Genomic DNA, 13,975 nt, shown 5'->3' on the forward strand with positions numbered 1-13,975 from the left:
AAGGATTTCTTTGGACGTTAACAAACCACATTGATTTGTATCCAGTAAACTCGAATAAATTAACCACAGGAAGACCTTATTGATTAATTTAATGGGAAATGCTCAACATAAGAAAAATTGCGGATCCATACAGTCTTGCACATAAAAGTGGATCAGGGAAAGATCAATACTGCGGAATACTTTCAAAAGTTCATTCTATCTTTCATCAATATTTGCATAATGACACAATAGACTTAATTTTTGAACATATATGAGTTAATCATAGTTCACGGACGTAAACACACATATATCATAGGCAATTGCAATATATGAAATCAAAAAGATTAAATATTGCAAACATCATCTTCCAAATAACTTTAGAATTTAAATAAATAAATCTAAAAACATAGCAAGATGAAAATCGTTGAAATAGCTATGTGTAATCACAAATAATGCTATTCCAAACCCTAGTTATCCTTCTTAAACATAAGAATAAATTCTCATAAGAAATTTTGTAGACATTATCAAAAGATAAAAAATTTTAATCATCATCTTCATCATCATCGGAATCGATCCAAGATGTTTGAATTTTATCCATCTCTTCCTTGATTTCGGGAAATTTTCTAGCAATCATGCAAAACTGTTCTTGCACACATTTTACCTTGGAATTGGCCTTACAAATACCCTTGTGAATTTGTTAAAGAATACCCAAGGTGGTACGATCACAAGAACCGTCAAGAGTATCACATCTTTATCTTTTGTAGAAGTTCGTCTTCATACGTTTGAAAATACTTGGACGAACTAGTTTGGGAGTTCCAATAGAGTTGCCAATCGGAGCAATAGATTTGCACTACATATTTTCCTAATTAAGCATGGAAATCCTAACTTCTTGCTGAGTGACGTCATTGACACCATTTGAAGAATAATAAATCCACAAACATCAAGACCTTGAGCACCCATTTGAAGGAAATATACGAACTCCGCAAATTCACGACTCCATTGAGAATTCTCAATTGTGGAGGGACAAATATTAGAGATGCCAAGTTTTCTGAAGATCCTCAAAGCAATACTAAGATCTTGGGTAGGAAATTTCCCTTCTATCCAATCAAACTTCTTGCGGAAAAGACCAAACGAAATGGCTTCATAAGATGGTATTTCTACTTTTTGTCTAGGTAGACAAAAATTACCCAAAGGAATTTTCTTTTGGTCTAGGTAGACAAAAATTACCCAAAGGAATTTTGGTAATCCTTGAAATCAAACTCTCTATCAACTAGAATCTTTTTCCTATTTATCATAGTCTTGAATTCCAAGTTATCAAGATTAACATCATGGATGTTAGCATAAATGATTCTTGTGAGAGTGTCAAATCCTTCACCAAGACCATTGAAGATGTTTCCAAGATTATATTTCTCACAACACACCAAGTCTTCTTTATGACCACTTTCCTTTACCAATTTCTTCTCTAGAATGAATCCACTAGAAGAAATATTTTCAAAGGTCTTACTACTAGAATTATTGATGAATACAATTTTATAGAGTCTTGGTCTCTTGGAACAATCTTACTTGAGAGAGAGGATTTATCAAGACCTTTAGAAATTTTTCTTGATCTCTTATCACCATCATTAGACCTTTCCATTATAAAAGAAAATTGAGGGGAAAACAAGATAAGAGACTTACTTGATTAGCTTCCTTGTAGAAATTTCTTCCTTCAACCCTTTTTATTTGACCTACAACAAGGCTTTCATGGAGCTGGTACACGAACCCTAAAAAAAGACTTGTTTACCTACGCGGACGAATTAAGGAAGAAGAAGTGTACGTGTACCGTAACCTTTATATCCCCTTTATAGGGCTTGGACCGGTGCAGGTACCGAGACCTATACAAGGAAATCAGGATTCCATGATGGTTTAAAACAACCAAGTTCAAATCCTGAACCATGAGTTTCCACACTGAGTGTTTTTATTTTATATCTGAGTGACAGGAAAATCACTTTTATTCTTAGCTCAATGAACAGTTCAAAAATATTCAGAGCACAAGAATAATTGATATTTTCATCACGTCACAGTGTGGTAAATAAGATAGTAGGAGACTACATTATTATCCTCAAGTGGCAGAAAAATCTGTCACAGAAGGAGTGAACGAATTGGAGTTTCCTCAGCAATTGAATGCATCCAAATGCTAGACGCTTTCTGCCAAGAAGCTTTTATAAAATAAAGATATCTTTCTTCTTTTAAAGACAAAGTAACCCCCAAAAAAATGATACAAAATCACAAAGATAATCAAACTGTTACTTGCCCCATCTCAAGCTATATACAGATGGGGTGGAGCCAATCTTGTTACCAAGAGGCTAGACGGCAGAAGATTTCTCACGCACCATCTCAGGTTGATATTTGTGATATGTACCAGAGGTATAATCATAGTAATGATGATACTCAGGGTTCATTGTTTTTCTTGACTTCTATTTCTTACGGTTAAGAGGTGAGATTTTCCGATATTTGAAACATGCAGCAAACTCAGTAGAAATATTTTTATCGATTCTAAATGAGTTGTTGACACGACCAGGATTCACATCATAATTACATGACTTGACCGAATTGGAACAAACCTCGGGATAACTTTTTCCTTAATCGAAAAAAGTTTCCCGAAGAACTTAAACGTATCTTCAAAAGCTGTAAATAGATCCTTATAGATAGATCCATCATGATAGTCTTCCTTAAATAGATTGAGTAACAATCTAGTGAGATTCCATATCTTTGAGATTTTTTCACACATTTCTTGCAACGATTTTTCTTAGAGGAACCTTTTCTTTTTTCCTTTAGATTATTGTTTTCCATCAGCTAAGATTTTTGTCTTAATTGACTCGAGATTATCTTGAGAGACCATAGGTCTTGTAAAGATTAAACTCTGAACAACCTTTAAGGATTTCTGTTGTTCGTCACACATGTACATAACAAGTTTCCCAAAGTGATTTCCCATTAGGACAACTTTAAGGATCAAACAAACACAAACTTATCAGGTTAATCGTGTTTGCCTGCTCTGATACCAATTGAAAAGGCGGGGGTTATAACAACCACATCCAATAATTCGTTCGTAAATCTGTATAAACTAAACTATAAACTCTAATATAATTCCAAGAGCACCAACTTAAAATAGAGCTAAATCAAGATATATATCAAAGAGCTTTATCTCTTTCTCAATACAATCAACAAATCAAATAGATAATAATCTGCGAGCCTGATTGATATGATAAATAACTTGAACAGTACCAAAGACCAATTCCCAAGTGTCAATCAAGTTCTATCCGACAAACTAGGTTCGATTTATCAACTGATTGAACTACGCACGACCTGTGATGTTTCAATTATATAAAAATATAAAGCGGAAAAGAAATAACACAAACACCGGAGGTTTTGTTAATGAGGAAACCGCAAATGCAGAAAAACCCCGGGACCTAGTCCATATTTGAACACCACGCTGTATTAAGCCGCTACATATACTATCCTACTATAAGTTATCTTCGAACTGGAATGTAGTTGATCCCTAACAAAGTCTCACACCGATTAAGGTACAGTCGCGTTCCTTACGCCTCTAGAACCACGCCAGATTCTTCGCACTTTATTCCCTTAAGTAATCTCACCCACAACTAAGAGTTTCTACGACCCAAAGTCGAAGACTTATTAACAAATATGTCTCCCACATATATGTCTATTCTTCATTCGGTTTTTGTTCCGTCCATTGATAAATCAAGGTGAACAAGAACCAATTGATAATCTGGTCTTATACTTCCTAAGATCATCCTAAAATATCAATCACCTCACAATAACCCAACTGATTAACAGAAAAAGTTACTGCGGAATCACAAGTGTCTGAGACAAAGAACTGTTGTGACTATTTTTGTATCTTACCTACCGGAAACAAATCTCGAGTGAATCTTAGAGAAGATAAAACTCAATAAGATAGAACAAGTAAGATCAGTATACGCAACTACAGAGAAAATAGTTGGGATCTGGCTTCACGAAACCCAATGAAGTCTTTAACTCATTAATTTGTAATGGTTTTAGGAAAAACCTAGGTTAAAGGAGAATCGACTCTAGTACACAACTAGGAACACACATAAGTGTGGGGATTAGGTTTTCCTGTTGCTAGAGTTCTCCCTTATATAATCTTTCAAATCAGGATTGCATTCAATCAAAGCTAAGATAGCTTAGTAACAAAGCATTCAATATTCACCGTTAGATAAAATTCTGATTTAAGATTCAAGTTAAGTCTGCTTTAATATAAATCAATCAATCTCCACTGTTAGATGGTATTATCTTGTTACACACAAATGAAATATACCTTCATTAGATATGGGTTACCGTACCTAAATGTGTATATTGAGTTGGCTCAATAATAGTTAACCGAAGTTAGCCATATGAACACTTTTGTCTTAGCTGTATTCATCTAACACTTCTAAATCAAATATTAAGATCAATCAATTATGAAAGATAATCAAATGAATCTAATTGTGTTTAAAATAGAGTTGTTCAGTTGTTCAATATCTCATAGAAATATATATGAAAAAATTAAATCCAAATCGGTTTGATTCGTAATTGTAGAAAGTACTTATACAAGAATCAATTCATGAACATTAAGCCACGGTAGAGTGCATTCCTTAAATCATAAATGTATTAGTTCATGAGTATGAGAATCATGCATGACCAATTCTAGAACTTTACCACTCTGTTCGCCAACTAGATACGCGAACAACAGCTCCGGACCTTGGCATATCAAGTCGTTCGCAAACCCAGTCCGCAAACAGCCGTCCCGGACCAAACTCAGGTAGAACCGTTCGCATACTAAGTACGCAAACAAGGTTCTCGGACGTTCTTAGGTAAAACCGTTCGCATACTATGTGTTGATACGTGAAAAATATTACCCCTTAGCCGGGCTAGTGTGCCCCTAAAAGGGAGGCAAGCCCAATATGAAGACATGGGGACTGAAGCCCAAGTCCACTAAGAAAGTATCCATTAGATGGAAAGGACAAGGGAGTAATTAATAAGAAAGAAGGCGGTTTTAGTAGAGAAGGAATGACATTAGCAGTAATTAAAGAAGTTTAGGACACATGGCATGATGTCATAAAAGGAAAGGGATTTTGGAAAGTCTATATAAAGAAGGACAAGGTATGATGGAAAGTCAACTCTCTCTCTTACTATTCTTAGCAAAGGTAAGGTCATTTGCTTAGCTAGGACGGGTAGGACCTAACGAGAATTCGGGTTTTAACATTTGGCGACCACATCTGGAGGCTCGTGCCTAGCTCACCATGACACACACAGAAGGTGCTAACTCGGGCACGATAGGGAGCCTAAACATTCCCTCACTCAATCAAGAAAGCGAGAGGGTGGGGATAGTGACAGACCCGATCGTACAAGCGAGAAAACCTGGTACCACGCGTGAAGAAGACGAAGAGCAGGAAATTGAGGAAGCGCCACCCACCTAGCCTTCCCTCAAGGAGCTGCAGAAGGAACTGGAAGACCACGTGCGCAGGGAACAAGAACTAAGAAAACTCATGAAGGAAACCAATACCGAAAAGAGCGCCAAAGAAACAACGGAGAACGCATAGGAAAAGGAGGAAGAACTTGTAGCTATGACGCAAGAGGCGATGGCAAGATACTTAGAGGCGAATTATAGAGTCGTAAAGCAAGACAATTACAACTTCATGGCGAGTCCTTATTCCTCTGAAATAACAGAATATAAGTACCCAGAGGACTACATCTCGCCTAAATTCAAGGTCTATAATGGTCAAGGCAACGCAAGGGAGCACCTCAGTCGGTTCATATCCGCTATGAATGATCGCGCAACTGATGGGAAACTATGTCTGAGAGAGTTCCCAAAGTCGCTAACTGATACATCATTCACTTGGTACGATAACCTGAAGTTGGGAAGCATCAGTTCGTGGTCGACCATGTCCACACTCTTCCTCAGAAAATTCTACTCAGCAAAGACGAAAGTCACAACAATAGACTTGAGTAATTGCAACCAACGCTCAGGCGAGGAGATAGGAAAATACATCGCCAGGTTCCGCCTGCTCACCCTCGATTGCCATGAGGATGTCAGGGAAGAAGCGCTGGTGGAAATTTGTGTACGAGGAATGACCCCATACTTTAATAAAAGCTTGGTCAACTTCCGCTTCCCCACATTTGTCGAGTTAGAGGAGACAGCCGCAAGAATCGCTGACTGTATCGAGGAGCCAAACTCAGAATACATCTAGCAAAATTCGGTGAACACCGTATCAACCGCCCCCAGAAATATCTGCCCAAATAACAGCCGAGAGGGATGGGGAACACAAACGCTTCCACCGCCCTTGCCCTGCAGCAAAGAACAAATTGTGGGATTATTAGAACAGTGGATAACAAACAAGGAAGTCCAACTGCCACCGACGAAGACGGACCCCAGTACTGTTGACACAAATGACGCCAGGTATTTTCATTACCACCACAGAGTACAACATCCTACGATTGACTGCTTCAACCTTCAGAGGATATTCCATAAAAAGTTGAACATATGCGAGATTGAGATGAACAATACGGAAGGTGGCAAAACGACCCAACACCAAATCATGATGCTCTCCCATTATCTGAGCGGGGATGTTTGGAAGCCGTGGGATGAGGAGGAGGAAGAAGTGTGCGAAGCCGAGATGGAAAACCCAGCATTCCCAAACACAGACAATGTGGCTGACCAGTTCGCTAAAACGGTGTTAGCTCAACAATTCGTTGACTCCCTTGGCTTCAAAGAAGACTAAATTAGAGAATCATCCAAAGATATAGCCGCCATAGCGGCAGGAAGGCCATGTGGTCTTCTCCCCAAGGAAGCGATCGTATTTACAAACGAAGATATCTGCTATCCGGGAGAACACCTCAGACCTTTGTATCTCACAGTGCACATCAACAGGAAACCGCTAAAAAGGGCTTTCATCGACGGGGGCGCATCCTTAAACCTAACCTCACGACACACACTAGAAGTCCTAGGCGTGCAACGGTCTGCCATCAGATGCGATCTACAACAGTGAAAGGGTTCGGAGGCCACGTTCAGACATCTATTGGAATCGTCAGCTTGGTCATGAAGGTTGGTCTCATCCGAGGGCCAACACTGTTTTACGTACTGGAGGATGACACTACGTTCCACGTGTTACTAGGGCGAGGATGGTTACTTAATCACAAGGTGGTCGCTTCAACATACCACCAGTATGTAAAGACTAATATAGGTGGAAAGAAATACCGGATCCCCGCTACGAGTAACCCCTTCGATCCAGAAGAAGCATACATGGCAGACACAATATTCTATGATGATCCCAAAAAGGAAGACGAGATGCCAGAAGTGCAACTCATCCCATTACCAAAGTGGGTGGAAGAAGAGAGATCATAGCCAACCAAGTCCGTATTCAGCCCATCAAGACTGGTGTTTCCAACTGAGAAAAAGAGGAAGAAAGGTGAGCAGCCCGGTTTTCAACGTTTCTCCAAGCCGAATGGGGGACGTGTGTACCGCTTATATCAATTAACCAAGGGAGAATCCACGAGCATACAAGATTACGCCGACATACCAATGAACGAAGCGGAAACTCCTGATGAAAGCGCCGAACAGAGCCTGTCCGAGCTTCCTTACAGCACGATCGATGATGAGGATCTACGAAACCAATCGGTAGATACTATCACCAAGGGTGCCGAAGAACGAACGCCAAGAGACCTCACTATGGATGAAATGGAGGAAGTTGACATAGGGACACAAGGAGACAAGCGCCCTATCATGATAAGAAAGAGTTTAGATAGACAAGAAAGGGAAACCTTGATTGCGCTACTTAAAGATTACAAGGATGTGTTCGCCTACGATTATGACGAAATGCCGGGTCTGGACAGCGACCTCGTGGTACATAATCTCGGAGGATCGCCTGACTTCAAACCTGTGAAACAGAGGTGCAAGGAATTCCCCTGAGCCACTGCTCTCGCGATAAAGGAAAAAGTGGAACGACTATTTAAAGCCAAGTTCATCAAGCCCATCCAGCATCCTACTTGGATAGAAAACATTGTACCCGTAACCAAGAAGAATGGGAAAGTCGGGTGTTGTATGGATTATAGATACCTGAATCGAGCTTGCTCGAAGGACGACTTCTCGCTACCAAACATCGATATGATGCTGGAAGCGTCAGGGAGAAAAGGGAGGTATTCCTTTATGGATGGATTTAGCGGATACAACCAAGTAAATATGGATCCCTCATACGCCAAGAAAACCTCCTTCCAAACCCCGTACGACAATTTCTATTATGTGTAATGCCATTTGGCTTGAAAAATGCCGGCGCCCCATACCAGCGGGCCATGACTTCCATTTTCCATGACTTATTGCACCAGACGGTGGATGTGTATGTCGAAGACATCAAGACGCAAGAAGCCGAAGACCATATCTCTCACCTGAAAACAACCTTCAAGAGGTGCAGAAAATTCAAACTCAAAATGAACCCGCTCAAGTGCGCCTTCGGAGTGACATCAGGAAGTTCCTAGGCTTCATAGTAACCAACAAAGGAATCCAAGTAGATCCGAGCAAAGTAGAAGCGATCACAACTATGGCACCACCATCTAGCACCAAAGAACTACAAGCTTTCATATGGCGGATATCGTACATACGACGTTTCGTTCCCGGTTTGGCACAGCTGATGGCCGCGTTCCTTCCTCTCCTGAAAAAAGACACACCCTTCGTGTGAGGGGAAGCACAATGCGTTGCGTTCGAGAAGCTAAAGCAATGCCTTGTTATCCCCAGAATCCTCAAGCCCCCAATACGAGGAATCCCACTCTACCTCTATACGGCTTTCACTAATTCGACAATAGGCTCGGTCTTCGCGCAAGACATGGGAGGAGACGAACTGTCACCTATCTATTATGTTAGCCGGGTTCTACGAGACGCGGAATTAAGGTACCCGCGCATAGAGCAGGCGTGTTTAGCGTTCATGTATGCAACACATAAGTTGAGGCCTTACCTCTTGACACACGAGACTATCGTGGTGGCAGAGGAGAACCTTATATCCTATATAGCCTCAAAACATGTCCTAACAGGAAGGACCGCCCGATGGTTGCTACAACTATCGAAATTCGAGATCAAATATCAATGCCTGAATGTGGTGAGAGTACAAGCAATAGCCGATCTCATGGCGATGTTCCCTGGAGAAGGTGATGACGCGGTACTCGAATATATACCTGGAGAAGTGGCAACCGCCGACATTGACAAGCCTTGGACCATGTTTTTTGACGGGTCATCATATGGTACTGTCGGAGGAGCCGGGGTGGTATTCGAAGCGCCGCAAGGAGAGATGCTTTCGTACTCGCTTAAATTGGACTTCCCATGCAGTAACAATGTCGCGGAATATGAATATTTGATTTTGGGACTGCGAACGGCTAAGGAGCTCAATCTGGGAAGCGTGGAAGTCAAAGGTGATTCAAGACTCGTGACAAACCAAGTGAATAGTGACTTCATGTCAAAGATCTGCATTTAGCGCCCTACCGGACAGAGGCCCAAAGATTGATGAACCGAACAGTGTCTACCCTGGATCACACCGGCAGGGGTGGGAACAAGCACGCAGACGCTCTGGAGACCCTGAAAAGCAAAGTGAAATTGAACCGCGAGGAAGAGGGTACCATCACAATAAAGAGAAATGAGTTACTCAACACTTGGAAAGAATACTTGTCCTTTGAAGAAGAAGATGATTGGAGACGAGTGTATATCGACGATCTGACCCGGATGGACGAGGGACGAGTGATACCCACCCAAGCCTTGAAACAATTCGTCGTGATCCAGGGAACCTTGTATTACAGGGCAGCTGGAGGATCTCTCGCGAGGTGTGTGAATAAAAGAGAAGCTGAGAAGTTGCTCCAGGAACTGCACGCGGAAACGTGTGGACAAATTGGCGTTGTTCACCTCTACGGAAAACTTCAGAGGAAGGGCGTGTACTGGCCAAGCATGTCGTCTCAAGCATCAGCGCTCCAAGACAGCTGCGCCGATTGCCAAGCACCACCACAACCGGCGGAAGTCTGCACCATCGAAGAAATATATTGGAGGCAACCCTACTTCGATTTCAGCCAGCACGGGAGATTACCGAGTGACAGACAGGCGGCCCTTAAAGTCCAAAGAAAAGCGGCGCATTTCTTCATACACGAGGGCGTCCTTTATCGCAGAAGCTATGGTAACGCCGCACTACGGTGTCTGTCAAATAAGGAAGCGGTAAGTCATGACCCGGTCCCATGATGCGGAACATCAAGGAATGCGGAAACTGTTCCTATATATATACGAAGGAGGCTTCTACTGGCCAACTATGGAGAGTGATACCGCGAAACACGTCCGAAAATGCTTACACTACCAGACTCATGGAAATATGATCCAAGCACCTCATACCCTGCTATGTAGCATAGTAACACCCTGTCTGTTCCGTAGTTGGGGACTTGATCTCGTAGGACCGATCAACCCAACGTCCTCAAAGCGTCACAAATACATAATAACAGCCACGGAGTACGCGTCCAAGTGGGTTGAAGCAATACCCCTCAAATATTACGCAGGAGGTACAATAGACGCGTTTATCAAGGAGTACATCATATGCAGATTCGTCGCTCCCATGATAATTAGAGCAGATAACGCAAAAGTCGTTTATAAACAAGGACGTGATCGACTTGCTCCGTCAATACAACACAAGGCTGCACACATCAACTCCTTACTATCCCAAAGGGAATGGGCAGGCGGAAGCAACAAATAAAACGCTCATCCGCATACTTAGCAGAACAGTGCATGATCATCATAGAGAATGGAACGAGCACCTGCCATTGGCACTCTGGGCATATAGGATATCAAAGCGCAGCTCCACAGGAGCATCACCTTATTCACTAGTCTATGGAGAAGATGCAATACTACCTGCAGAAATAGCGGTCCCATCTGCAAGAATAGCAATGGCTAGCCACACTACACCCGATGAAATAATCTGCTTCGCTCATTTAGACACATTAGAAGAGAGGAGAACACGAGCAGAGAGATTCGCAAAAGCTTATAGAAAGCGTGCAACTAACTACTACAACCAGAGTGTAAAAGAAAAGACATTCAAGGTGGATGGATTGGTCTTAAAAATTTCCCCTCACGTCCAAAGAAACGCCAGCGCTGGGAAGATCGCTACGAATTGGAAGGCCCCTTCATGATAAGGAAAGTGGCAGAAAGCGGATACTACAAGCTCAGACGCATGAACGGAACCAAAGTCAAAATGCCTATCAATGGAAAGTGGCTGAAAAAAATTTATGCATAAGTCACACCATGTAAACATCCATCCAGAGCAATAAAAGTAAGTTTGAGAAAATGGTGCATCTACAAAAGGTCTCGGGGCAGCCAAAGGCGCCTGATTGACTGACAAATTCACTTGGCTGCCCGATTGACTGACAAATTCACAAAAGGTCTCAGGCAGCCAAAGGCGCCCGATTGATTGACAAATTCACAATAGGTCTCAGGCAGCCAAAGGCGCCCGATTGATTGACAAATTCACAACAGGTCTCAGGCAGCCAAAGGCGCTCGATTGACTGACAAATTCACAAAAGTTCTCAGGAAGCCAAAGGCGCCCGATTGACTGACAAATTCACAAAAGGGTCTCGGATATCCAAAGGCGCCCGATTGACTAACAAATTCAAAAAAGGTTTCAGGCAGCCAAAGGCGACTGATTGCATGATAAACTCACAAAAGGTCTCAGGCAGCCAAAAGCGCCCGATCGACGAATAATGTCTCAGGCATCCAAAAGCGCCCGATTGACTAACAGACTAAACCTTTCCATAAAAAAATGGGGCGCGTTTTACGAATGCCCACCCCACCCAAGACCCATTCACTAAATAAAAGGGAGTATGCACGTTTTACTAACGCCCACCCCACCCAAAACCCATTCACTAAAGAGGGGGGAGTAGGCGCGTTTTAATAACGCCCACCCCACCCAAGACCAATTCACCAAAGAGGGTGGAGTAGGCGCGTTTTACTAACGCCCACCCCGCCCAAGACTCATTCACTAAAGAGGGGGAGTAGGCGCGCTTTACTAACGCCCACCCCACCCAAAACCCATTTACTGAAGAGGGGGGAGTAGGCGCGTTTTGCTAACGCCCACCCCACCCAAGACCCATTCACTGAAGAGGGGTGAGTAGGCACGTTTTACTACGCCCAACCCACCCAAAACCCATTCACCAAAGATGGGGGAGTAGGCGCGTTTTACGAATGCCCACCCACCCAAGACCCATTCACTAAATAAGGGGGAGTATGCGCGTTTTACTAACTCCCACCCCACCCAAAACCCATTCACTAAAGAGGGGGGAGTAGGCGCGTTTTACTAACGCCCACCCCACCCAAGACCCATTCACCAAAGAGGGTGGAGTAGGCGTGTTTTACTAACGCCCACCCCACCCAAGACTCATTCACTAAAGAGGGGGAGTAGGCGCGCTTTACTAACGCCCACCCCACCCAAAACCCATTCACTGAAGAGGAGGAGTAGGCGCGTTTTTCTAACGCCCACCCCACCCAAGACCCATTCACTGAAGAGGGGTGAGTAGGCACGTTTCACTACGCCCAACCCACCCAAACCCCATTCACCAAAGATGCGGGAGTAAGCGCGTTTTACTAACGCCCACCCCACCCAAGACCCATTCACTAAAGAGGGGGGAGTAGGCGCGTTTTACTAACGCCCAACACACCCAAAACCCATTCACCAAAGATGGGGGAGTAGGCGCGTTTTGGTAACGCCCAACCCACCCAAGACCCATTCACCAAAGAGGGGGGTAGGCGCGTTTTGCTAACATCCACCCACCAACATCCTTTCAATTTAAAAAAGAGGGGGGGGGGGGGGCGGGCGGAGTTGGCGAGTTTCACTAACCCCCACCCCACCAACATCCTTTCAAAAAAAAAAGAGGGGCGTAGGCGCGTTTTACTAACGCCCAACATCCTTACAAAAGAGGGGGAAAGTAGGCGCGCTTTACTAACGCTCGCCTCAACCAATACCCTCTCAATAAAGATACAAGGGAGCAAGCGCGTTTTACTAGGGCGTCAACCCTCTTTTATGAGTAGTAACCCCCTCACAAAATAGGGAGGGAGTACGCATACTCTCCTCACGCAAAAAAAAAAAAAAAAGAGAAGAAAGAGGGAAGAAAACGACACTCCAACTCAAAAAGCAAAAACTACTCATACTGATTCAAAACTATTCATACCGATTCAGGACAAACATAAAAGGATAACCAAGCATAAATAAAAAGACAACCCTACAGAAGGACGCGCAACCTAATCGTCCATTAATGCCCGACAACGAGCAATGTCCGCATCCAAAGCTTCCACCATCAAACGCCCGTCATCACACTAAGCAGTAGCCAAGCGAAGATCCTGATCAGCTTTATGCACTAAATGATGGATGTCCTGAATAACTTTACCCTCAGCCTTGGATTCACGAGCAAGCAAAAGAGTGTCCTCATGATCATCGTACTATTTACGAGCTTTATCCTGACGAATTAACCGAAGCGTCCACAACAAACCTGCTTCTTCTTTTAAGACTAATAAACACGACAATTTGTCCTCGAGATAGGGGTGAGGTACGAGCGCTGATGCAGCCGCTAAGGTCAGTGTGTTCCCAAGAAACGGTAAGGATATGTGATCGGAAATCCAGATATGAAAATCAGAAATGGCGCGATCTATGGTAGTCATCAGCATCACGGAATCCGAGAATAATTGATTAGATGTGTTACGGGCGGTAGCAGCTTCATCCAGCGCTCGCTAGATCTCTAATGGCGCGTAGCCCAATGGTTCAGCTTGCCGAGCGATTTGGTATGCCTCATAATGAAGCATGAAGTTCTCACGCTTGGCATCTCTATTTACCTCCCTTTGTTTCCCAAGATCCTCGATTTCAGACTTCACAAGCAGAAGGTGCTTCAATTCACAACGTCTAAACCTCACCGAAACCAACATGGGAATGGGCGCCAAGGA

General features: G+C 43.1%; 1 protein-coding gene across 1 annotated transcript; it reads left to right on the forward strand.

Moving 5' to 3' along the window:
* Positions 1–9,149: 9,149 nt before the first annotated feature.
* LOC113360504 lies at positions 9,150–11,178 on the forward strand. The gene is made up of 3 exons (XM_026604010.1): positions 9,150–9,348; positions 9,495–10,219; positions 10,729–11,178. Exons 1-3 carry the CDS (start codon positions 9,150–9,152, stop codon positions 11,176–11,178), a joined length of 1,374 nt encoding a protein of 457 aa, XP_026459795.1.
* Positions 11,179–13,975: the final 2,797 nt, after the last annotated feature.

This window comes from Papaver somniferum, chromosome 3 (assembly GCF_003573695.1).
Source record: "Papaver somniferum cultivar HN1 chromosome 3, ASM357369v1, whole genome shotgun sequence".
NCBI classification, from domain to species: domain Eukaryota; kingdom Viridiplantae; phylum Streptophyta; class Magnoliopsida; order Ranunculales; family Papaveraceae; genus Papaver; species Papaver somniferum.